The sequence below is a fragment of the Lagopus leucura genome, unplaced genomic scaffold (assembly GCF_019238085.1).
Source record: "Lagopus leucura isolate 7727_CA_CO unplaced genomic scaffold, USGS_WTPT01 Super-Scaffold_100016, whole genome shotgun sequence".
NCBI classification, from domain to species: Eukaryota; Metazoa; Chordata; class Aves; order Galliformes; family Phasianidae; genus Lagopus; species Lagopus leucura.
Window position 1 is genome coordinate 7,434,523 of NW_024962270.1, and position 26,855 is coordinate 7,461,377.

General features: G+C 40.7%; 1 protein-coding gene across 3 annotated transcripts in view; it reads left to right on the top strand.

The window, feature by feature from the left end:
* Positions 1–16,607, top strand: part of BRWD3 (bromodomain and WD repeat domain containing 3) — a 55,412-nt gene extending 38,805 nt beyond the window's left edge. Inside the window, exons 25-40 of one of the 3 annotated variants that reach the window (XM_042876298.1) lie at positions 185–292; positions 1,431–1,555; positions 1,775–1,857; positions 2,394–2,505; positions 2,779–2,840; positions 2,928–3,083; positions 3,360–3,480; positions 4,258–4,383; positions 4,475–4,556; positions 5,020–5,076; positions 5,603–5,746; positions 6,030–6,182; positions 7,491–7,654; positions 8,284–8,381; positions 8,877–9,029; positions 10,278–16,607. In XM_042876298.1, coding sequence (XP_042732232.1) covers positions 185–292; positions 1,431–1,555; positions 1,775–1,857; positions 2,394–2,505; positions 2,779–2,840; positions 2,928–3,083; positions 3,360–3,480; positions 4,258–4,383; positions 4,475–4,556; positions 5,020–5,076; positions 5,603–5,746; positions 6,030–6,182; positions 7,491–7,654; positions 8,284–8,381; positions 8,877–9,029; positions 10,278–11,065 — 2,532 coding nt within the window. In that variant the 3' untranslated portion in view covers positions 11,066–16,607. Of the gene's footprint in view, positions 1–184; positions 293–1,430; positions 1,556–1,774; positions 1,858–2,393; positions 2,506–2,778; positions 2,841–2,927; positions 3,084–3,359; positions 3,481–4,257; positions 4,384–4,474; positions 4,557–5,019; positions 5,077–5,602; positions 5,747–6,029; positions 6,183–7,490; positions 7,655–8,283; positions 8,382–8,870; positions 9,030–10,277 lie in introns of all 3 variants that reach the window. The other 2 variants (XM_042876296.1, XM_042876297.1) reach the window with 2 other exon arrangements.
* The last annotated feature ends 10,248 nt before the right edge of the window (positions 16,608–26,855 follow it).

A 26,855-nucleotide genomic window follows, 5' to 3' on the forward strand; every position in this document is an offset into this window, starting at 1 on the left:
CAGATGTTTACAGATAGCTGTCCCATGTCCCTTTATGTGCACATGCAATTTCTGAATAGAAAGAAGAATTGTTTGTGCATTTTCAAACAAATCTCTGTGCTTTGTAATGATCTCAATTTTGAAAGTCTATACAGGAACAAAACTATCAGTAAAATAAACTTTTTTTTTTTAATTCTCATTTTAGATCATATACTTCAGGCAAGGCCATGAAGCTTATGTGCGGGCAGTAAGAAAAGCAAAAATTTACAGCATTAACATGCAAAAACAACCATGGAACAAAATGGAACTCAGGGTAAGTTTAAGGGATACTTCAAAGTGCTGAATGCCTCTGTAGTGTTAACTTGGCATTACAAGCCAGTATGAAAGAGTGTTGGACTAGATCACTGCCAGAGGTCCCTTTTGCATTTGTTTTTTTTTTTTTTCCTTCTTAACTCTCATTCAAGCAGTATCCACCCCACAAAAGATGCTTATAGTTCTATCAATGGTCTGCAATGACCTGAACATATAGGTGGTGTCACTGTTTTAAATGTGATTGCAACAAGTAAATAACTTAATGCATGCATAAGCTTCCTTGAACAAGATATAGTTAAGTATATAATTGTGTATGGTAATTGTTGGAAGAGCTTGACATAATATTACAACATGTTTTGACAGAATAAAAGTGTTATAGATTGTTTGGCTAGGTATTATACTTATGTAGTTCTTCTGTTTTTATCTTAACCTTTTTACTTTGAGTTACTGAGTCCAGTGACACCAAATGCTCAGTATTTTCATATTGTGTTTTGCTTTATTTAGATTTCATATCAAGCAAAGAGCATATATAAGTGCTAATATTCATATACATATGAAAATAATTGCTTTACTGGAAATATATTCTGATGTTAGTGCTAGGTACTGAGTGATTCCACCTGTAATCTACAAAGACATCACTAGGATACCTCTCAAAGAATAAAGAAATGTTATTTCACTTAGGATACACATCTTAAAACCTGCTCATGGTTGACAAGATGTGATTGTACAATGCTAATATTGAATTTCCACTCCAGAAGGAAGAGTTTCCTTTTCCTTCCCTGTACATTGCTACACAAGGGTGAGAGGCCTTGGCTTTAGTCAGGAATAACCCTTGGTGCCATCAGTGTGGTTGAAACAGAAAGTAGTGTGCCTTAAAGTCTTCTCACAGAAATTAAATGAGTTGTGGGCATCTTGCTCAGTGCCTCGGTGTATTTGTGAATATCTTTTATTTTTAGTTTTCTTTTTAAGGACACTGTGATTAATTTCTAGTTTTTGGTAAGGAAAACTTTTATGGGTGAAATTACCTGGGCTGCAAAATGGGAACATTTGTTTGTTGTTTATAGGTCTGGTACTTTAATGTGGATGTTCCTATTGTAAACATGTTAAAATAATATTGTTCTGTGCATGTTGGTTAATAGGAACAAGAATTTGTGAAGACTGTAGGAATTAAATATGAAGTTGGGCCCCCTACACTTTGCTGCTTGAAGCTTGCATTCCTAGATCCAATCACAGGCAAAATGACAGGAGAATCATTTTCCATTAAGTGAGTAACTGAAATTCTGATGGTATTCTTTAAGAAATTGTATTGAGCCTTAGAAGCTTCCACCATTTTTTTTCTTCTCTTTCAAGATATGATGGCATGAATTCATTTTCTTTTCACATTTCACATAATAATGCATGAATTTTTATGTTAGGAGACTGTATTGTACATATGGTACAATGCTTGTGGGTAACAGAAATAATATTTTTCTATTTCACGAAGGTATCATGATATGCCAGATGTTATTGACTTCCTTGTGCTGCATCAGTTTTATAATGAAGCCAAAGAGAGGAACTGGCAAATAGGTAACGACTTCCACTTCCGTATGTTTGCAGAGTTTCTTTGCTTGCTTAATAGGCTAAAATTTGGTGGTTGTGTTCTTTTGATTTTCTGTGAATATTATATATTTCAGACATTGAAATGGGGGGAGAAGTGCTGACATCACAACAAATTCTAACTTTTAAGTATACAAACTCTTTTTCAAGCAGTGATTATCCTAATGTAAAAATAATTTTACTATATACTCTATTAATAGCTTTACTTTGTGATAAAGATTTTAGAAGATTACAAGTTTTATTTTGTAATTAATTTACAAATGTTGTGTTTTGTAACTCTCTGATATTCCTGTAGCATTCCCACAGCCTGACTTCTTAGAACAAGGCTTGTGATTTGTGGGGAAGTGTTTGGAAGATGATGTGCAGCATCTTTGTAACACAATGTGAAAAGACCCAGTCACACTTGATACTACAGTGATCATTGGAAACCGTTATTTGATGTTTACTACAATTAGTATAACAGAAAAGAGAAATGATAAATTCTGCAAAAATCCTGTTCCTTGCAGGGGATAGATTTCGCAGTATAATAGATGATGCTTGGTGGTTTGGAACTGTGGAGAGTCAGCAGCCTTTTCAGGCAGAATACCCTGATAGTTCCTTCCAGTGCTACTCTGTTCAGTAAGTACTTACATAGTTGCAATGTATGACACATTGATATGCTTGGTGTGTACTTCAGGAACATGGATCCTTTTTTTTCCATTTAAATACATAATAAGCTGCTTTGTTTTCATGTATTTAATGATGATCTTATTCTTAAAGCAACTCTTCTAGCATAAATAGAATTACTGTGAACGCATGGGAGGAAAAATATTTGTTGTTATATTTAGCCAGATGAAAAATTAAATGCTTTAATTTATGTATTTGAATGTATTTCATTTTTATTTTTAAAAGCTGGGACAATAATGAAAGAGAGAAAATGAGTCCGTGGGACATGGAACCAATTCCAGAAGGAAGTAAGCGTGTTTTGAATTCACATCCGTATGTAAAGAAAATAGTTTTGTGTCACTGCCAGTGCTCACTGTTCAATTCTTCATATTTAGCTGCTTATCCAGAGGAGGTTGGTGCTGGAGTCCCTGTGACTCCAGATGAGCTGACGGCTCTTCTCTACAAACCCCAGGAAGGAGAATGGGGGGCCCATTCCAGAGATGAAGAATGTGAGCGAGTAATTCGGGGGATTGAGCAACTTCTTTCTCTTGGTATGTTTGGAGAGAAAAGGTGGAAGTTTTAAGGACGTCAGCATGGCTCCACGTGACTGAATGCTAGATGAGGTGGAATTGGCATGAAGTATTTCAAATGTTCTCAGCTAAGTAATTGAAAAGAGTCTGTTAAATGTCATGTGGGGTCCACGTATTACTTTTGCTGAGTTCTTAGAAAGGAAACACAGAAACTATTATAAGGCATCTTCTTATTTTGTAACTTTCTTGCTGGTATCAGCTGAGGCATCTGAATTACTTTGACCTTTTGTCTTTCAGACATTTCTAATCCCTTTGCTGTTCCAGTGGACCTTAGTGCCTATCCCATGTATTGCACTGTAGTTGCTTATCCCACTGACCTCACCACAATCAGGAGGAGACTTGAAAACAGGTTTTATAGGTCAGTTTGTTTTTCACTTATTTGTAATCTACATTTTCTGTGGACTATTTGAGCAAAATATATTTAGCTAAATAACATGTAGTGCTATTTAGGCAACATTTGGTAAACTGAAAGCATACAGTGAGATTCTGTTTGACTTTGTAGAAAGTAAGTCTTTGCTATATGATCATTTATTTTGGCCACGCTGTTAAGGCAAAAGCTGATATGTCTGGATCTGGAGTGCCCTTTTTGTTACACATTCAGAGTCTTAGTCCCTGGGTGCATTGTAGGTAGACTATATTTGATCTGTATTTTTGCTGCCTTTGGACCAGATACTTTTCTAGTGCTGTGTTTGCTAGAATTGGGCTAAATAGTTCTTTAAGCTGGAAGTCTTAGTTTTTTCAGTTAACATGGTTATAGCTAATATCTTTTTCTATAATGCTCTTTTCCCTGGGGGACCACTTTATCTGCAAGGTTTTCTCTATCTGGGAGAGGACAGTAATCTTCTTCAGTAGGTTTGTCTCCTCTTTTCTTTCCATTCATTGCTGATTTGAAGAGGGATATCTTTCCTCCACAAAGTTACCTGAACCTGCATACTTAATGGGGCAGTAAGCAGAAATAAGCAGAACAGAAACCACTTACCTCTGTCTCTGGCAACCTATGTACTTGAATTACTCAATTTTTATTATTATTATTATTATTATTATTTTTAACTCTGTAAATCTACTGAAATCAGAAGGTGAATGGTGTACCCCTTCCACTCCATCCCTTTCATTTTTTTTGTTGTTTTTGTTTCAGGAGAATCTCTGCACTGATGTGGGAGGTACGATACATTGAACACAATGCCAGGACTTTCAATGAGCCAGACAGTCCTATAGTCAAAGCAGCCAAAATCGTAACAGATGTGTTACTTCGTTTCATTGGGTAGGCATTTTTTTGTCATCTTCATAGACCTGATGTCTTGAGTTTCTAAGAAATTCACTTATGTATTTTGACTTTTTTTATTGCTCTGCAGGGATCAGAGTTGTACGGATATATTAGATATATATAATAAGGTGAAAGCAGAAGATCTGAGCAGTACTGATGAAGAGGAAGAGGTAAGACCATTTAGTATGATTGTGAGAGCTGACATTTTTAAGTTGGGTATCTGGAAAAAGTTGCAGAATTTAATGTGAGAGACTACGTGAAGTCAGAATAAACTCAGTACAGCTGCTCATGGCGTGAACATTTAGGCAGAGGTATATAGCTCAGCAAGAATGAGACTTAGCTGAATTCTCAAGGACTGAACCAAGCCACTAATATTTCTCAGATACTTACGTGTGATTTCTATGGAAGCAAATTTGGGTCGGAAAAGAGTGGCTTTTCTACCTTTTTTTCTACATTCTACCCTGAAGTTATGTAATTTCTGATTTAAAACTGGTTTCTGTTTTGCTCAAAACTGTCTTTTCATTGGAGTAGTTTGTAATTGTATTAGCTGTTATTTATTTGTAACCCTGCTTGTTTCCATTGCTCTGTGTGCACAGAAGCTTTCATGTTTGTAATCATCACCTTTTCCTTTAGGTGGCAGAAGTAGATGTAGATTCAGATGCTCCAGGAACTTCCTCTGGAAAACGACGGGTGAGTAAATCTTTCTGGTTGATTTAGCTTATGAAGACAGGTAGAACAGGTACTAAAATAGTCATTTAGTTCTGAAATAGTTTAAATCTTTCATCAGCCTATAGTCTGTAGTTCAAACAGTATGAATTCAGTTGTATGTCAGTACTGCCAAACTAAGAATGTTGTTGCCCAGGAAAATTTAATTGCTGAAGAATCTTGTTTGTTTGTTTGATCTGAAGGATATCTAGAACAAGTTCAGTTTGCAATCAGAACTGAGGGAAAAGTGACACCAATAGCAGGCTTGAATCTGAAATATTGTGTACTTCATATGGATTTGAGTAATTGTCTGTTGCCAGAAAAAGCATATTTCTGCATTTTGCATTCTGCTTATTGTTGTTTATTAAAGCATTAGCTATGCTTTAACTTCTTGCAGTTCTGCTTTTAATTATGAAAATCTATTTCAAATCAGAACACTAGTAAATTAATAGGAACTTAAAATGGAAATTCTGAATATTTTGAAAGATGATTAAATGTATCTGTTTCCCAGCAGGTAAGAAGACGAATAAAAAGACAGCCTGTGAAAGGAAGTCCTGATGCTTGGAAAGAGCAATGCAAGCAGTTGTTAAACCTGATTTATGAAAGAGAGGACTCTGAGCCTTTTAGACAGCCAGTTGACCTCTTCTCCTATCCTGTAAGTGCGACTTCCGTACTCGAAGTTTTAACAAGCTGATGTTCATCCTTTGACAAAGTTCCACATTGAGCATGTTTCTAATGTCTCCTTTATTAGCTGGAATTGATCATGTTCAATGCACCAATATTTTCAGAGAATTATCTGCAGTAACTCTCAAATCTCTGTCCTAAGTGAAAATAATTACATAACAGCCATTGTTGTGGATGATAATGTAGATGTTCTCAATTGTCTGCCATAGACATTGTTATTATCAGCTTTTATTAATTCGTGAATGTTCTTGTAGGATTACCGAGATATTGTTGACACTCCTATGGACTTCAGCACTGTGAAAGAAACCTTGGAAGCAGGGAATTACACTAGTCCCTTGGAATTCTACAAAGATATTCGTTTAATATTCTGCAACTCTAAAGCTTACACTCCTAATAAAAAGTCTCGAGTAAGTAAAAATTTAAATTTCTTCTTTACAAAGACCTGGGCCTTGCATGAATACAGTACGTGATGGATGAAAGGTGGGTTGGGGTAAGCTCTGAAGATAGACTAGTTATTTTTGCTTGCTTGAGTAGAGAAAATATTAGTGGAGAGTCACAACAAGACAGGTGATTTGAGGGTGTTTTGTATGTGCTTGACGTCAAATTAAGCTTGGTGGTGCATTATTTACTGCTGTGCACCCCCTGGGAAACTTCCCTGTGTATTTATAACTGAACAGCTTGTGAGTCAACTCCCAAATTACTTTAATAAAGTGGTACATCAATATCCATTTGCTTAAATGCTGTGAAGTGCCTCAGTGGGATGATCGTTGTGGGAGGGCTGGGGCACACAGCTGGGCCTTCTGCCACTGTAGGTTCATCTGCTACCAAATGTGTGTCAACATCCTGAGGTTTTCTAGTCTGTTTTACTGTCTTGGCAACAGCATCCCAAGTGGAGGCAAGAAGGGCAGGACAGTACATGCCAGAGCTAAGGAGACATTGCTGCAATGTAAGAGCCAGGGGACAGGAATTAAGTTGTGTGAATGGAAAGAAAACTCCTTGTCAAAGAAGTTTGGTATTCAGAAAGACTGCAAGAAATGGGAAGAGGTATAAGACATTGATACTGTTGTCTTGATGGTATTTATGTGACATCCGTAAGACTGTATGCAACAGAGGAGTATAGACATGAGAAAGAAAAGAAATTTTGCTTTTGTATATGCTGAGTTTGAACTATGAGTTTACACAATTATAAGTGAAAAACATTCTAAGTAAAATTTTGAACAGAAGTAAATTGTCTGAAATACAGAGAGACATGCGTGAATTTAGGAATGAGGATAGCCAGAGGTGTGGTCTAGAAAGAAGACAGGGAAATAGCTTAAAGATTTTGATGTCTGACTTGTAAAAATCAGGAGCGAAGACACTTCAGGTAGCTTTTCTCTGCAGCTCTAAAGGGATGAATGTGACGACTCTTCACGAGGGAATTACAGCCAAAAGCTTAGATGAGGGGACAACGAAGTTGCTGTTATTTTTTCCCTTGGTACTTCAAGTTATTTCATGGATTGCTGCCATGCTTTATGGTGATTAAGAATGGAGCTTTCTGTCATAAGAATAAAATTATCTCATGAATGGAAATTATCTGTAAAGAGCTTTGTAGTTGAAGTCACCATGAACTTTTCTTTTGCACTGAGAAGCTGATGTCTAGGCAGTTTTTTATACTTTTTTGCTGATTTTCTATTTTATGAAATTCTGATAAGTATGGCCGTGCTTTCTCACCCCAGATTTACAGCATGACACTTCGACTATCTGCCTTATTTGAAAATCATATGAAGAATATCATCTCTGAGTACAAGTCAGCAATGCAATGTCAGAAGAGGAAACGGCCCCGGTACCGAAAACGACTAAGAAGCAGCAGCAGTTCACCATCCACTAGCAGAGCCTCTAGGTAACATAATGCTAATGAGATGTGTTATCAGTATCATTTGAGACACAACATAATGGTAGTAGACAAACCTTTGTAAATGTGCAGCCAGTAATGGTATTGCTTGTTTCTTGATACAGTTGTTCTTTAGGATGGTAAAATCATGAGCACAAATCCCATGCTCACTTCATGTTTGTGCCCAATTCTGCTAAGTCTATGGAATTAGAAGTAATCCCTCTGGATAAAATGGAAAACCAAATTTATTTTTGCCCTTGTCTCATAAAGGTTGAAAAAATACTGTGTAAACACTTCATTGACTTCTGTATGACACATTATCTATGAAAACTGAGTATTCCAGTTTGAAAAGGTGAGATGGAAAAAAAAAAAAAAAAGAACCCTCACATGCCTTGCACTTAAAAGCTCAAATGCCTTTGCTGAACAGGATATTGTAAGTTTAGTGTTATTACATCTTTGCAGGCACCAAGGGGAAAAAGATCATTAGTGTTATGACTTATATGCAAAAAAAAAACCAAAAAAAAACCAAAACCAACCAACCAAACAAAAAAAAACAGGACATCTTGCAGGGAAAGTTGTCATCTTTGATTCCTTTGGTATAAGTAGTTTTATCTCTTTGGGGTGTTCTGTGTCTTCAGTCCAAAAGGGAAACAGAAGCAAATGAAGATTCAACCTAAAACCAACCTGAATACCTCATTGCCTTTGACTAGGACCAGCTCTTCAGTTTCATCTCATGGTAAGAAGTTTTCTAATATGCATCCTTTCAGCAGCTTGTCTGCAGAATGATGAAAAAGCTGAAGGATATATAATATTCAGTTGAAGTATTATATTCATGAGACACATGCAAAACTTACCTGTTGAAAAAGCAAGTAGCAAAGTCTTGTAAATACGTGGTCTGTAGATCACGTTAACAGGACATGACCCTCTGTTTGTTGGTAAGTTATTGGTAAGGTTCAGAGAATAAGGTAACTTGGCCTGTCCTTGCTAAGAATTAGTTGAGCTTGGACTTCCTGTATATATGCTTCCTTCATATAGCAACTACAAATACATTAAGTTACTTTGGGTTACACTGTGGAAGAATCTATGTCTCTTCTTGACTGGAGAGGCAGCTTGGTGAGACTAACCTTCTGACTTTTAGGCCACTGACTAACTACAGAACTTCATTTCAAATGTATAAACAGAGAATGAAAGATCATCTATTGAGCGAGTGGTATCACATTTTAAGTTTCAGATACAACAGAGGAACCTCTGGGTTCAGCCACTGGTGAAGAAGTGGAAGTCCAGCCGTCTTCCTCAGGCTCAAATGCACAGAATCGAAGTGGAAATACCATTGATCCAGGGAAAATTAAACCAGTCAGAAGTAAAGTGACACCAGTGAAACAAGGTGGGACATAACTTCTCTATTCTTTCCATGACTGATTTCACTAGAAGTGGAAGTTGGTGCTTGTGGTTGATCTTATGGTATTCTTGTGTGGGTCTTATATGGTATATAAGGTATATATAGCCCCAACCCATACTCAAAGTAATTTAGCTTATTATTTACAGTTCTTTTTGTCTGAACGGTGGCATGCACATAATGCTACATGTAATTCAGTGGAGTCCTTTAAAATTTCTCCTGATGGAAAAACTTCATTGCTTTTAAAAGTCTTGGGAAGTACAATTTCTTCAAGAGTGACAAAAAGGCAAAAAAAAAAAAAACAAAAAAAAACCTGAAAGAATTTCCACCCCAAAACCTTATCCTTTTAGTAATCAAGTTGAAACCAAAGATAAATAAAAGAATTCCAATTTTAAAAATATATTTTTTATTATATTTGAAATAAGGTGTTATAATTGGAAGTGGAAACAGTTTGAAACCTTCACTATTTTGTCTTTGGGGCACATTAATCAGAACTTTCACTGAGGTAGGCATTGAATGAGCATTAATTGAAATTTCTGAAGTCTTTCTCAAGTCCATGCCACTGTGCTGTAGCAGTACTGTGTATGGCAGATGAGTTTTTTGTATCCAGTGTGAAAGAAGATATTTACAAACCTGATGATGAAGAGTAACCTTAAAAATTAATTTGGTCCCAAGACAGCAAAGCGCTTTGCAATGTTTTTAACTCAAGGCATTCAGAAATCCCAGTGAGCAATTTGGGCTTGTTTATTGTCCTGAAACTGTTTGCCACAAATGCTCCCTAAAAAAAGCCTTTTGAGAACTTGTGTTTGATGGGAAACAAGTGCTACTTGCAGGCTGTTGTTTCGATGTATATTTTGGGAGTTTTAAATAGATTTTGGTGTTTTTTTTTCTTGACACTATTGGTAGGATTTGTCTAAGCTATTAGACATTTGTGTACAAGCACGTCACTATGTTCTCCTTTTATTGAGTGGATTTGTACTGGACTCTTAGTCAAGAGAGTCTACAGTCTTTACTTCAGTATGTGGTGTACTGTATTGACTTCTGATCTGATAAATTTTCCTCTTAGAGCACCAGTTTGCATACACAAAACATAAAGGTCGTCTCTGGTGGCTAGCTCAGAGTTGGATCATCTCCAGAGCTTGCCACAAAGACATATGAGGTGAATCCCAGTTTCTGTGGCCCAGTTTAGCTCAGACACGATTATGATGATAACTGGATAATTTTGTGTTTGCTTAGATCACTCTCCTGATGGACCACTTACAAATGGTGATGGCAGAGAACCTCGGACAGGAGTGAAGAGGAAGCTAATAAGTGCATCAGAAGATGAGCATCTAGAGGAGGGAGAGGCAGAGGAAGAAGAAAAAAGAGAATTAAAGGAAAAATCTGGTTTGTCTTCATCAGAAAGTGGGGATTCAGGATCTAGTTCAAGTTCTGAAAGTAGAAGTGGCTCTGATTCAGACTCTGAATCAACATCTAGAACAGATCAGGATTACATTGATGGAGACCATGACTACAGCAAAGTTGTGCAATCCAAAAAACCCAAAAGAAAAATCAAAAGAAAATTCACCAGTGGGAAAAGGACCTGGCAGAGCAGAGGGACAGGGAGGAGAGGTAGGTGGGGAAGGTGGGGGAGATGGAGCAGAGGGGGAAGAGGCGGTAGAGGTGGAAGAGGCTGTGGCAGAGGAAGAAGAGGTGGTGGCAGGGGTGGAAGAAGAGGCCGAGGAGGCAGAGGAGCCTCACGAGGAGCCACCAGAGCCAAACGTGCCCGAATTACAGATGACGAATTTGAAACTCTGTTTGGAGGACAATTTGGTGAAAATGTGTTTGGAGGCCGATTCAGTAGAGCACCTCGAATCAGAACGAGGAATGAGGGTAGAAGAACTGTCCTGTATAACGACGATTCTGATAATGACAATTTTGTGCACACCGAGGATCCTTTGAACCTTGGTACTTCCAGGTCAGGCAGGGTGCGGAAAATGACAGAAAAAGCCAGGGTCAGCCATCTCATGGGATGGAATTATTGACAGATGAAAAACTTTGGAACAATTTTAAAAAGAACTTCAATGGCCTTCTACTGCAGGGATTTTACCAGAAAATCTACCAAGCAAGTTGTGCGGGGACTCCACTCACGTTTCACAGTGGTGCTTTTCCATTATGTCAGTTTGCGTTTGTGTTGAAACTTTAGATCGCCACACTTCATTGGTCAAAGCAAGCCTTATTCATTAGGCCTTAAATTACAGAAATTCTTCCCCACGCACTACGAGTTCATCGCATTAAAGAGGCTTCCAGCTTCTCAATAAGAACGTGACATTTTGAATCATGGTTATGACTTCTCTCCCTTGTTTCGTTTTTGTATTATAGAAATAGCACCTTCTTACAGAGTTTTTATGTGGTTTTTGCCATAAACCCTTATACACAGTAATAATTATAACTTTTGCACAATACACCAATCCTAAAGGCAGCTATAAGATGTTTACAGTTTCTATATTGTAAGAAGGATCTGGATTATTTTAATCTTCCCAGGCCAAACAGTCGTGAATTGCGCTGAACTGAAGTATGTCTATACTACAGTCATGAGGGTCCTGATGTGCTTTCTATCGGTTCTTCATTCGTGTAAAAAGTGACAAAGGGTTGGTGCCTTGTAAATATGTAGCAAACCTTTGATGTGGTGTGTCCTATGTGTGCATTAACTTTATTAAAAAGAGAATACTTGAGAAGTATGAATATCTAGACAAAAGGTGCCAAATGCAAAAGTTATTTGCATCTATTTTCTTTTTGTCCTCTCATATTTTTATAGTATTAATAGAGATTGTGCAGCTAAGTGGTAACTTCAACATTTGAAAGGTTCCTCCTCTTCAAAGCAAAACGTGATTTTTTAATAGTAGCTTGGCTACCTCTATTTGCAACTACTGGAAATTTAAAAGAAAATAGATGCTATTATTCAGTACGTGTTGAAGTACTGGCAAGAAGGAGCTGTAGAAGGATGGAATTGTTCACCGAGTTGTGTAGTAAAGATATCTTTGTTGACACAATGAAAACAAATCTAAGTAATTATCAGAGTTTTCAGAAGCATAACATTTTCAGCAGATGGCAGTTTGTTGGTGCAGATAGGCCAACTGTTTCCCATACAATTCTGCTGCCACTTATTCAGTGCAAATCTGTGTTTATTTTAGTTTGTCCCTTGAAGCTGCTGGGGAAGCAGAATGGAACTCTGGTGGCTGGCAGTGCTGGGAAGTCGCTGTTCCATCCTCCACACGAACTCTGGTATCTCAAGCTTCCAGAAGCGAATTCATGTTGCACTGTATTGTTGTGATACTGCAGAATGCTAACTTGAAACCAGAATCATTTTGGTAGTAGTGGTAGTAGTAGTGGTAGTACAGTGTGTGATGATACGAGGGAAATGTAGAGGCTTTTCTGTGGGTGCAGAGCCAGCAGCCAGGAGCAGGCGCTTTGCGTGGGCTGAGCTGGTGGTGGCAGCCTCTTTGCTCAGCAGGGTCTGCTTGGAATGCATGTGGAACTTCGGTTTTCTCCTGTTGTCTAAAAGAATCTGACAGTTCCAGCTCAGTTGGGTGAGTTAGATTACACTGAAGGAAGAAAAGGAAAGAAAGAGATTGGACGTTTTTGGTGGAGTTTTTCAATATTCTTTTTAAAAACAAAACTAACAAACAAAAACTTTCATCCAGTATCCTGAAGTTCTTCTGTGCACGGCTTGGTCAATGATTCTGGAAAACCTCAGGCAGCAAAGAGTGACCCGTGTATATTCGCAGATGCAGAAAGAATTTAGTTTTTGCCTTTCTATATTGAGCACTATCTATTTTATCTCGCTTTCCAGAACCTCTAGTTAGAAACAAAATGACTTGAAAAAAAACAAAGGTTTAGTTTTGTGATGGAGGAAAGTATATCCTAAATTTCTCAGAGCATTAATATGACTTAATGGTACAGCAGAAAAATCACACTTTATCAACTGTTTTGAATCAGCCATAATCCATTTCTGAACTTAATTCAGTTGTGTCTTGGTGGAAATACAGTGCAGAGGCACTGCTAGCTCTGTATTGGGCTTTAAAATATAAGTACCTGTCCTATCATCTCTCTCTCATTTTATATATATATATATGCATATATATATATATATATATATATATGCTTATATATTTATTAAAAAAATGTATTATTTCTTTGACTGATGGCTCCTCCTACATATGGTAACCTGGAATAGCATGTATGCATCAGCTCATAGTCAGAGCCGTACCTCTTTTAGATCAGTCCTGTTGAACTAATGTAAACACTATGGGTTCTGTTCTAAAGCCTGAAAATCTTGAAATGCAGAAGAAATGCTTTCCATATATTTCTGACTGGCCGAAGATCCACTTACATATTTATTTTGTGTAGGGGCTGGGGGGGAGATAAATACGTGGATTCCAGATAAATCATTTTATTATTTGTGTATTTTAGCAACAGTTAGGATAATATTAAACATATTCTCAAATGTATCTTTTCTATGTAATGAAGTACTGTGAAGATAACAGTGAAGCATCACTTTGCTGTGGCGTAAGTATTAATCATACGTGTTACATGGTTAAGAGCTAGGCAGCAGGGTGTGCTGGAACAACAGAGCTATTGCTTATTTAAAAAGAAAACAAAAAAAACCTTTTTTGTGCATGAGAACTTTTTTGTAAGCATGAAAAATAACTTGGGTTTAGAGATGTTATTTTTACTCGGTTTCATTTCTAGATTCTTTCTCTGAGTTGAGCAAACGATTTCTCATCTCCTCATTCTATGGGATAATTTTAATGTTATGGCAACTTGGATGCTTTCTCTCAAATCCAGATTCTGCCAGGAGCCAATTGCTGCTGCAGAAAGCCCTGCGGGTCATCAGCAGCAGTGAGCTGGTTTAAGCCTTGTGCTGTCTACTCCAAAATTAGACCTAAGAAAAAGGTTGGCAGGCCTGGTTATTAGATCCCTGAAGGCTAGCAAGGCATGCATGTGGGCCTGGGGCTCCTCTGCTGCTGCTGGTTAATTCTTGAGCTTCTGTGCTGCAAGATGCAAGCAAGGTTCTCTCTAGCCATGAGAGGCCAGGTGTTCTTCGGCTGTGTGGCCCTTCTTCTGAGTGCTGGGGGTGTGAGGGCATTCTGAGGTGCCCTGGGAAAGGGGCTTCTGTCCTGGGGTCACTGCAGTGGATCCTCACTCCCAGCTTTGTGCTCTGATGGAGCTGAAAATCCATATTCTTGGATTTCTCCTGGCTATGGGTCTGTGCTCTGTCCCATATTTTCCTCGACTAGAGCGTGAAATGCCAAGCTCTCTTTGCAGTTTTCTGATGTGCTGTTGCATCTCTTTAGCCTGAACTTTGCCCACTTTTTATTTTCTGTCATCTTTTGTTTTTCCACTTGTTGTATTCCACCCCTCTTCTTCATCTTCTTGTTATTGCCCCAGGTTATTTATGATAGTTTTGGAATTCTATGGTATCTTGATGAATTTTATTTCAGCTAGGCTGTTAGAGTGTAAGACTTCATTCTTTTGCCTCCAGTTTGTCTGGCAGGTGAACTTTCCCATCACTTCCCATGTTTTTCATATCTTCCTCTTCCTGTGTGAGCACCATTCCCCAGCTGCTGGAGGTGCCTGGGATGCATCCATCATCTCTCCTCTTTCTCATCCCTCTCATTGCCAGTTTTATTAAAAAAGAGAGGGCCCATTATGCTTGCTTCATAGGGCTTGGAACAATCTTGGGTTATGCTTTCCAGTAATAGAAGTTTGCTGCAGAGCAGTAAGCAGAGGTCACTCCTTTGTCCCAGGCAGCTCCACCCCGCAGGTGGACCAGCTGAGCAGAAGCATTTAGAAGTAATTTGTAGATGATTTTCAGTTGCATAAAATGTTGTACCTTTTACACATCTTCGTTTTCCCTGAACGTTCTCTCATATGTACTCCTCAGCTGCTACTTCTGCACAAAGCGTGCTGAGCCAAGGGAAGAACAGATGTTGTGTGCTAACAAAAAATGTGTTCAATTTATAAAATATGGAAAGTTAGACTAAAATATGTTGCTTTTGACAGTGGCAGAGGCTCTGCTGACCTCAAAAAGCAAGATAACCTTGGCAAGCATTTGGAAATACTGCTCCCACGTGTCTGACAACTGCTCAAAATCACACACTGCTAATATAAGGAAAAAAAAGGTTGGAATCTCTAATGTCTGATAAGAACGGAAGGTTTCCACCTCATCTTTAACTGTGGGTGGTGAAGGTCGGGGAAGGCCGAGTAGCTGTTGGTGTAGGGAGGTCTTGGCAGCCCCACAGGGTGTTGCTGCGCTGTGTCACGAGTTCCATGTTTTAGTGACGTGTTTGTGTGCCTACAGTTCTTGATTTACTTCTTTTAATCGACACGGCAAGTTTTATGAATTACGAACTGCAGGATAGACTGAAGGAGCAGTTACCAATCCGAGGAAAAATCCCTATTAGGACCACAGGGAGCTGTCATTGTGTTCTTACAAGTATGTATTATAGAAAATTACTGCGCATGTGCGATAGATAATTTTCAGATATTAGTATATGGGAGCTGTGCACCTTTGGGGAAAAAACAAAAACAAAAAAACTCCTTTCTGTACAGTAACAGCCTGCAAAACCTAATCTAAAAGTTGTCTTTAGTATTAGAAACGTGAAGACCAGTTGGGAGCTTGTACATGTTTAATACCCCCCAGCAAACGTACACAACTGTGCTATGGATCCCTGAACCTTTCCAGTGGAATTGCTGTCACAGCCTTAACTCTAGTATTATACAAATGGTGCTTAAATACGTTTATGTGCATGGATGTGGGTACCTGATACAAGAACTCAAAACAGAGCAGCTTAGTGCTGCGTTGGAGAGTTGCTGCTCCTGGGAAATAACTGCAGCCACATTGGTGAACTTCCAGATGTGAAACTCTCTGGAAAATGCGTGACCTCGTGGACAATTAAGGGCAGTCGCTCCGTTCTTGGGTTGCGTTTTGCATTGGCAGTGCTGGGCAGGATGGGATGGGCTGCTGCTCTGCAAAATCCCAGCGCTGCCTTTCTGCCCCTTGAAGCGCCTCCCGAGAGCAGTGGCTGCTCAGATGTATTCAGAAATCTAAGTCTGGTTGTTGTTTTTTCCATAGAAATACCAATATAGGCTTTTTGTTCCTACATGAGTTGTTATAGCAGACTTTGCTTAGAAGTACCGCCCCTACCGTTGGTGTTGAAGCAGTGACATTCACCACATTTAGGCTCTACAGTTCATGCTCTGGATGACTTACAATACTCCAAGAATGCACAAAGCTATTAGAATTATATACTTTCTCTGTTGATTTTTTTTTTTTTTTCAGGTGATATTTATGCCCATATCTTCACATCCGCTATCTCAGGTCCCTTTAAATGAATACTTCAGGGATTTTGATGCCACTTGTTGGCAGACCAAATGTAATATTTATATGCAATGAGCTGTTAGTTTTTGTATTGTACAAATGTAAATTTGTAAAGATTTTTTTCTAGAGTTTTTTTGAAGTCACTTATGTAATCTAGGATGTTTCATTTTCCAGCTGTGGGATTGACTTAATAAAAAAAAAAAAAAAAAGAGAAACTGCTTCTTTGGCTTTGCATTGCTTACTGAGTAGTTCAGAGTTCTTAGACAAAAACAACTCACAACTGTGAGCTTTTCTTTCTGTAGTTAACTGTATCATTTTGTACTTACAAAGAAGGACGCTTGTATAAATGGAATGGATGTGGATAATTTAACCCCACGAGGAGATGGTTGACCACAGGAGGGGCTTAATGGCATGGTGGCTGTGGGCAGGTTGGTCGCTGTGGTGCTTGGGGTGCCAGGGGCACGTGCATGCTTTTATTCCTGCTTTATCGTGCCTTATAGGGATGGAGCTGCAGTGCGTTAGTTCGTTCACTCAGCAGGAAAAATCCAGTGCTTCTGGAATATGGAGCTGTGTTATTTTCACTCTGCTGCTGAAGAGAGAAAGGCAAACGCCGCCCAAGGAGTTTTCAAAGCAAATTGCATTTCTGCTTTTGGTGGGGCTCGTTTCTGACAGATGCAGGTGCCCCACCATTTGTTATGTCACTTCGTTACGCTCTGCCTGCACTGGGCTCCAGGACAATTTACAAATCTGTCTGCACTAGCAGGAAAATATTTTATTTCTGTATTTTTTCTCAGTAAATCAGTCTGAATTCCCACAGACTGTTTTGATTCCTGGGTGTGCAGGGAACTGCTGGGCAGGGATGGAGAGGGGTGGCGAGGTGAAGGCAGTGCCCTGGGACACAGCTGGTGCCTGGGCCGTGCCACCCTGCTGCTGCTGCCCCTGGTGCTGTCCCTGCACCAAGCCCCGTCCTCCCCATCAGTGTGGTGCTTCAGGCTCCAGGAATAGAAGGGCTTTTTCATGTCTTTGCTGCACGCTGAGAACAAAATCAAATTTCTGTTTTACCTGTGCTGAAGCTGTACACACAGGTACTGGCTTTGGCACTGGCAGCTCCTTCACCTCCATCAAGCCACTCCATCAAACAGCTGAAAAGGAAGCATTCTGGAGGAGTTCTTTTTTCTTGTTCCAAAAGAAGCAATTAACACTTTTTTGATAGCTGTATTATGTGGTCAAAACCCCAAAATGCTGCGTTTACTGCAGTTGGGAATGTATTAAGTTTATTCACTGCAACAGAATGGATTTTGTTTAAGCTGAGGAACAGATGAAAGGCGCTAAAACGTGTTTTTCCTCTGTCTCGGCGCTGCTCAAAAAGCGTTGGAGGAAGGTTTTGTAACAGGCACGCTGTCTATCCGGCGCCGTGCCCGTGCTGCCACGTAATGCAGTCACGAAGAACCGAGGCTGATTTCCACCCTGAGTCACTGCTGGCTCTTTGCTGGGCGCCTCGCAGCGCTCGCTCCAGCTGCGGGCAGGCAGGGCAGGTGCGCGGCGTCCTGCTTTGTGTGCACAGCAGCTGTGAGCAGGGCAGGGAGCAGCGCTGCCAGCCACAAAGAGCCCGGAGAATAATGCTAAATGACGATCAAAGAGTTTCTGATGAAGCATAAATTGCCAGGGAGAAAATGCGCTCTGTGAGAAAAGTTTTTGAATTTGTGGAATGGGGGCTCATTTCAAAGCCAGACATTTGTCATTCGTTTCCGTGTTCTTGTAGCTCTGAATTGCAACTGAAAACAGGAGTGGGGAAAGAGCGGACGGACCACGTAGTCATGGTGCTGGGGGCAGCCGGTCCTGCAGGAGGTGAGGAAGGAGCTGAGGCTGTGGGTGGGCTTCCATGGAGGCATCCCAATGCAATCCAACGAGGTGCTGGCTCCAGGGCATCGCTGTGCGTCCCCCTGCACCCAAATGCTGGTTGCCAGCACCAGGTGAAAGCTGGGTCCTGCTCCCTCCTGTGAGCATGTTTAAGGTCTTGGCCCATGTCAAAAGGTTCAAATAATTCAGTTACTTTCAAGCATTTTCATCACAATATGCTGTTACCTGTGTATGTTATTATATTGTTATCTTTATTGTATATCTTTCAATGGCTACTTCTCATTTAGAAAAGGCTGAGATATAGGGGCTCAGCCATTTCACCATGCTGGTTGGGGAAATTAATTTCAAGGGAAAAAAAGCTAACCCTGAAAAGTGTGATAAACCAAATGGGAAAAGTTCCTGAGCAAACCTAACCTGCGTGTTGCTCAGCTGTGCTCTGCATGCCTGCACCTCTGCACGCTTGCACTGCTGGAATCGTACTACAAGGAGACCCCTCTGCACCCAACAGCAGCCACAGGCATGGGTGGAGGCAACCGAGAGGAAATCAGGAATGTCCCAGTCCATCGATTAAAGAACTCAAACTGAAACAATTTCAGCTTATAATTAATCAGTGAGTGAAGGCACCAAGCATAGCTCTGTCTGTCTCTCTGTCTGCCTATCTATTTGCTGATGGCCACAGCTCAGTGCACAGAGCAGAGCTGAACCTGCTGCTTAGTGTCACCCTAAGCTGACATCTTTCCAGCAGCCTCCGGTGTAATTAAAGTACTTTATGGATGGCAATGGTTGTGTTAATTAAACGCTGCTGATTATTATTAAATAATGAAGCTCATTAGCATGGGCTGTGCAGCAGGGACGCTAAGCACCTGTAGATTCACTGCTCCCACCCTGCACCCGGCCACGTTCGTGCTGAGGTGTGGAGATATTTTCACTCATTTTGGCAGAAGTACTGAAGTGGAAAACATTGTAATGAGCTGCACCATGGGCCATCTATATGCATACTGCTTGGGGTCACTTCTGATCCCTTTATAACACTCCATAGGCACTGGAAAATTCAGAAATCCAGCACATTCCCAAGGGGATCATTTTTGCATTTGTACAAAGCAATTGATTGCAAGCATGCAGCCGGTTCCACAGCACATTTAAGCTCGTTATTTTGCTGGTACATCACATAACAATGTTTTTATGAAAGCTATATAGTCACTACACAGATAATTTTCATATTTCCTGAGCTAAGCTGAGCAGTGCTGTATTAAAGATTCATGTATGTTGAAATATTCACAGTATAAAACGCACGCAACACTGATTTGAAATGTTCCAGCCTTTGGGTCAAAATAGAAATAAAGAAAACAGCAGAGCAAAGCAGTGCTGTGCCCCAACTTGTTTCCCCACCCTGTTGCACACAGCCCTGGTGAATCAGAGCCACTCGCTCCGTGTCGTTCATTATCAGAGGGGCCAGCTGGGACCACTGCAGGAAGGGCTTGTCAGCACTTCCATTATAGCTCAGCCATACACTTACTCAGAACTGTGATGTTCCACGGTCTGTGCTTAGCACGGCATTTTTTCTCCACAGCACCTTATTTTAAAGTGATACAGGAATATCTGTGGGGTCCTCACGCTGCTGGGGTCACCTCCATTTCCTTTATGCCAGTGGAAATAAGACGTGATCCTTGAAGCCACGTCAAAGGCAGAAAAATCAGAATGGGGAAAATTGGAGTAAATGCCCTTTTTCTGAAATCCATCTCTGAGCACAGTACAATGAGCAATGTAATGCAGAAATGGCAAACGTGCTCCGTGCTGGAAAGCAGCATCACAGAGCCCATCCCACTGCCACAAGAAGACCCAAGTGCCTCCCTTTAGTGGGCAGGATGTGCACGGAATTCATTCCTTCTTTAAATAAGGAAGAATGGACAAAGTTAGAGGATTGCAATAGTTTCTTGTTCTCTGGAGTAAGGCAGCCAGCCCCAGCAGAGGCCTCTCATTACCTGTAGCTGCTCATCAAAACTGCTTTGTTTCAGGTCTGCAATACGTGGCGGAGGACTGTAGCTATTTGAATGAGAGGCTGATATCTCAGATCTTCATGTACAGTTCAAAGCACAGATTTTGGGCTGTCACGATGGTCTGTGTTGTCCTGGTGCCGCGGCTGTTCTTTTAGTCATGCACTAAAAGTGGGCAGTGGGGATATGAAGTTGTGAACGGGGCTTTAATCTGGTTTCTATCCCCAGGTTTCAAAGCACTGTGTGCTTTCTCTGGGCATTGAGATTCTCAGTGCAAGGATTGGTGTAAAAAAGGTACAAAAGAGAACGTTTCAGACAGTTGGCTTGGGAGAAGAAACAAAATGGCTGTTCACTGGGAGATCTCAACTGGAGGATCTCAGGATCAGCAAATTGGCTGAAACTGCAGCCTATAGTTACTGTTCACTTGCTTTAAATAGCCTGGTGTATCTCAGAAGGACAGGGCATGGGGCAGGGCTGGGTACGAGAGGTTTGTTGCCCATAGCTTAGCAAGAAATCAGGGTCACCAAGTCACAGAACCTCCGAATCACAGAACCACTCAATCACAGAACCACCTCCTGTGCTTGGGGAGCTGGGGAAGCCCTGGGCAGGCTGCTGCGTGCAGGACTCATTTCCTGCCCGGCTGGCCTGGGATTTCTCCTCCTTCATCCCATCTGTCATGATTTTATCACTGCAAACTTAAAGAGATTTGGATTACTTCTCAATTGATCCCCAATTAATTATCTCCGCTGAACGTTGTACAAAGTGGAGATTCTTTATCTCCTCTGCCCTGTGAGTGATGCTCTGCCCATCGAAGTCCTAGCCTACAGGCAGTGAATTGCAGAGGTGGTGGTGGCTCAGTCTGCCCATAAAACTCAGAGAAACTCTGAGGTGTTGCTTAAGTCTTCCCATTTTCTGGCTTTTTATAGGTGTCTGCATGCAGTCAATCATAACAACTGTTTTCTCTAATATCCTTGTATGTTTTTTACAGTTGTGAATGGTGAAAGTCCTTTAAGAAGGCCATGGGAACATGGCTATAAACTGGCAATTAGTGGGAAGGAACACTCGCTTATGATTTTTTAATAATTTCTATGAAGCATTAAGAGTCACATTCCTGAAACCCACTTGCACTGAGAGCTCATCAGAAGCACTTATATTGCTAAATGGGCCAGCAAGCCACATTTATTGAAATAACTTAAATTGAAAAATATTAAGTGACATAGGAAATGCAGATCCTGGGGCAGAGGCTCCTACATCTATCAGATTTTGTTCTTCCTGTTAGACATAGTTAAAACCAACAACTTCAGTGTTTGCACTGAAGTGTTCATGCTTATAGCAACAGAGCTGATCGGTCAGAAAACTGACATAGTTGTGGTGTTTTGAGGGGCAGGATTAGAATTTGGCACTACCAGCCCCAGGAGAACCAAGGGTTGGAAGCATTCCCTGAGGAGCACTCCAATTATTTCTGTATTTTGGCCTCTTAACCTCCCTTGATTCAATTAAGGCTGTGTCAGATAGAGATGCTGCCTTCATCTTAAGAGGGTTTTGAGGTTTAATTAAAGGCCTTTGAAACACTTGAATAAAAGGCATTGAAGAACCAACCACTGATGAGAGTAGATTATTTAAGGATTGCTGGACACATCACGATCTGTAAGGTTGGCCAAATCCTGAGAGGAAAGGAGAATTTTGGAGCCAGGTTTGCAGCTGTTGGATGTGGGCACTGGACGTGGCCTTCCCTGGGGCTTCTGCTGGGAGAAGGATGGCAGGAATCCATCCACCAAAATCAATCGTTGTCTCTCCTTTATGGATTTTGAATATAGCAACACGTTGTGAAATCGGCAAGAAGTAAATACTGACAAGAGTTTGGGATTTTGAAATAGACTCCTGAAAATCACTGTTAAAGAGCTGTTAGCTGTCAGCAGTGTTTGGGAATTGAGCTCTCCAGCAACGTGGCTGTTCTGCTCTGCTGCTGTACAGACCTCATGAGAATGTGTGCTCTGTCAACGAGAACACGAATGCACTGAGTGATGAACAGAGCTGCAGAAATGCATGTTCACAGTTCACAAGCCAGTCCATGGGCGTCATTCAGGAGAACCTTCCCCACTGTTTTTCAGCTGCTGTTATGCTTCATGGGTGTGAGAATGTTTATATTTTCCTTTGACTAAAAAGCTGCTTAAAGCATAGCTGGATGGTATTACTGAAATAGACAAGATGTCAAAACTGGCAATTAAGAACTCGGGATTTTGGCAAAGGCATTGTAACACTGCTGCTGGAGTAGTCAGTGTGCTCACACTGGGTTGGCACGTCTTGATGGGGGTGAGCACAGGTGGCATTTATAGCCCAGGCTGTGTGCAATAGAACACATCCATATTCAAATTAAATCCTGAATGGTATTTGTTTATGGAGATTAAGCTATAGCTATCAGATTGTAGCGTGCCTTTTTTTTTCTCTATAACAAAGCACAGCTTATTGGAGTGGATGCAGCAATCAGTTACTTGGGGCAGCGCATCTCACTGCAGTATTTCTGCTCTTCTGTGTCTTACTGCAACTCCTGTTTTTAAAAGAAAATGAAATCTTCCACATGTATTAGCATAATTTCTTGTGAAGGCGACTGTGCTAAAGTCATTGACTAATGCAACATATTTTTCAGGGAGATTACTTCCGGAGAGATATGCAAATACCACCTTATTTTTATTCAAATATCTTATTGAATTATTATGAATTATCTGTGGGAAGTTAGTGTGTGATTGTTCTTCAATCATTATACAAAGCGTTTGTACACTGACTGCATATTAGGAGTTGTTATTTATAACACCTAATGAGTCAACTCCACCAAGGTCGAGCAGTATAAATGGTGCTATTGGATTCATGCAAACACCATTCATTAAGGATCAGCATCTGCTCTCTAGTAGCAGAAAAACACTGAGGTAACTATTTGCCTTCTCTAGATGCTTTAAGATAAACATCCTATGGCGTTGTGCTTTCTGATATTTCCCCTATCACTTGTGCAATCCAGATAGGGGGAGGTAGCAAGAGTTGATTGAGATTTCCAAAAGTCAAGCCTTGGGTTCTCATGGAACACTGCAGGCTGAAGGCTGAGGGAGCATGGGGACAAGTGGTTCTCAGGAGCTCCTTGGGAAGGTGTGCAGGCTCCATGGTGTGGTAGGAAAGCAGGAAACTGTGTGTTCAGATTCATGGTGAAGTTGGAGTGCTGAGGAAGGTCAGTGGGGTGAGGCATCGGAATGGGCTGCCCAGGGAGATGGAGGGGGTCACCATCCCTGGAGGTGTTCAAGGAACATGGAGATGTGGCACTGAAGGACACTGTTAGTGGGCTTTGTGGGGATGGATGATCACAGTGATCTTTTCCAACCTAAATTGTTCTGTGATTCTAAACAGTTATGGCTCTGGACCCCTTCTGCCCCCAGGGATAAGGAATGGGGCAACGTGCCCTGAAGTCAGCACAGCACTGGGAATGGCAAAGAGCATAAAAAAGCTTGCACCACACTACGGTCCAAAGCTAATGGATGTTAACAGCTCGTTAAAATTCTAATATGCATTTCTCCTGCATATTAGTAATGAGTCTGAAGCAGTGAGGAGCATTGTGCAAAGGAAATGATAATTGCAATATTTAAGGGAAAGTAAGTAGATAAGCTGATGTGAAATGGCACAGTGCTGTTTTAATTTTAGCATGTGATAACCAGTGTTGGATGACAAGGAGAAGGGAGAGGTCATCTGTTGCCTGCAAACATTAGTGTCCCAGGTACTTGGATATTGATATTCTCAATTATATCTTCTCTTTGAGAGGTGGCACAAAGCAAACGCTGCAGCGTCTGTTTTCCCTGTTCTCCACATTCCCTTTTCCTGGTCCCTCTCCTTCCCTTTGCAGAGCACCCAAAATGCTCCGTGGGAGCCAGAAGGTGCTTTGTTTTCCTGGAGCAGATTCATCTGGGAGAATCTCTGACCAGAGCAGGAAGTGCTTTGCGCTGGGAGCTGAGTTCTTGCCCAGCCCAATCAAAGCATGCAAGTAATGCAAGCAGCCAAGCAGCTGTCCCAGAATTAGCTGCAGGTGTTTTTTTTTGTTTTGTTTTGTTTTTTTTTGTTTTTTTGAGCAGAGGTTGCTCTTTGCACACTTCATGATGCTCAGCTGGGAAATCCCAAGGATGCCAAACAGAAATAATTGAATATAAAATGACAAAGTGGTGTTATTACGTATTATAGACTTTCCGCTGAATCAATACCTGTCAGGATGTGTTTTCTAGGCCAGAGTTATCCACTAAGGAGGCTCCCCATGACACTCCTCCAAGCGCAATATCTTGTTCCTCATCTTGCATGCTCTCCCCACACGCTGTTATAATATCCATGTCTTTTCTAGGCAGCACCTGGAAAAAACTGTCGTTCGCATACAACTCCCCTGTCTTCAGTGAGTTTCCACCCTAATTACCAAATGGCTTCACTTAAAACATCATCTTTCCTTTCTGCCCCATCCCTCTTTATTCCTATGCACTCAGTTCAGCAGAAAAGCAGAGCAAAGTGCCTGCAAACATAGGGCTGGGCCCGAAGGAGATGCTGGACAGGTACTGAGCACCACTGTTGCTCAGTGAAAACAGGTGGCAAATGACCTGGCTGCTCGTTAAAAGTTGATTGTGTTCTGCCATTAACTGCTACCAGGTGTCCTGGGCTGAATAAAAGCAGAGCCTGAGCAGTGCCTTAGCCTAGAGAGTAAGGAGGGAATCTGAAATTGGCTGTTTGAGCTCAGGAGCAGTGATTCACTAATGTATAGGAAGGTGTTTCCTTAATTTTTATGCAACAATAGCACAAGTGTGATGGCTGTATGGTCTGTGAATGGTATAAATGGGAGTTCTGAGACATAGGAGCAGGTCTGGATATTGCTCCTAGATAAAATGTGGGATATTCTTGTCTGGTTTCTGTGTAACATCAGCAGTGTGAACGTAAACTGATTGTATGGTGATCGTGCAAGCATTGCACCAAGTGTGTATGTGCTCACTTTTATATTGAGAAACACAAAAGTGAGGTTAGCAGGGAGAAAAGCCACCTGTCTTCAAGAAGTAAGCAGGCCTGCTCCTTCCTATGGAGCTCACTGGTTCTTGCTTCCCCTTTATCCCAAGAAATTGTGTGGTGAGTATAGATGTACCACCTTATGTTACCTGTCTGTAACTTTACATGCCTTTCAGCAAGCACAGAGTAAGTTCATTCTTCGTTCTTCTGATTTTAAAAATGAAAAAAGTGATTTTCTTTCTCTTGAGTCTAGAAGCAAGAGGTTGCATGCTTTTTGTGTTCTGTGCATTTCTCAGAGCGCCTGTACTCTGTGACTGGGACCCCCGTGTTTCCTGAATTCCAGGTGGTGAGCTTGGAAAGGCCAATGTCATTTATTTAGCCCAGACTCCTGGGCAATGCACACAATGGGCTGCTCTGCCACCATCTGAATATTTATAGGGTTATTGGCTGTTTGACCTGATTCCTTTTTGTACTACCTATATCCTACTTGCAAAATGATCATGGTTCTGTTTCCACTGCAATTTAGATCCAACTTGAGTGTATGTTAAATTCTGTTTTTTATCATGCTGTCTTATTGCCACTCTTAATCTTCCAGTTATAAATTCTCCCATTTAATGTGCTGTAATTCCACTGAGTGCTGCCTCTTGAGCTTGAAACCAAGTTCTGTGTTCTCTGTGCATTGCTTTGCTGTAAAAGCTGTATAGGTTGTACAGGAAGATGAAAACTGTAATATTCAGGGTTCCTTAACATTCATTTTAGTTATTTTTATCACTTTCGCAGTTGATTTTGAGTTTCTTTGTAAAAGCACGTTCCCTCTGCTCCACCTGGAGGCAGAGCCCAGCTGAGCCATGGGAGGTGTTCATCCTTCCTAGGTCAGTGGTCATTTCTGGGTAACAGCTGCTGTGCTGGGTATGGGTATTACAGTGTGTGTTGGCAGGCATCCTGTGGGGGCTGCAGGCACCAGTAGGCATTACTCTGCCTTTTGGTTTCTAATCTGTGCGCTGCTCTGTGTGATACAGGCATGTATAAGGTTGTGGAATTGATGTTCTGATGCAGATTTAACTCTCCTGTCAAATTACTGGTGCCTCATTAATTTTTTTTTCTACTTAGATTAGCTTACATCAAAGAGCTTGATTCTTGCCTCTGGAATGACTCCAGCCTGAAAAAAAGGAGAAAATGGGCAGGTGCATCCACCTGTGTTTGCTGCGTGTCCATTAACTACAAATAACTAGTTAACCTTCCCAAGTAGACTCTATCTGCAAAGAAACAGTAATGCATACCTGCAATAGAAAGCTGCCTCTCCTCTGTGTCACGGCCAGAGGAAACAGTTATGTTTCATGCAGAATTAATAAAATATATGGTAGTCTGTGCCTAATGAATGCTAATTCTGTTTTAAAGCTCATTTACCAAATGCGTGCAATTAAAGGACAATGAAAGGCATTACTTACAGAGCACACTCGAGCATTACTAAAATATCTCGTTTGTTTGTCACAATAATTGTAAAATAAAATACATCAATTGCTACATATTTATGAGTTCAAGAGCTATTTGTGCATTCTTCCTGATGTGTAATGAAGGTTATAG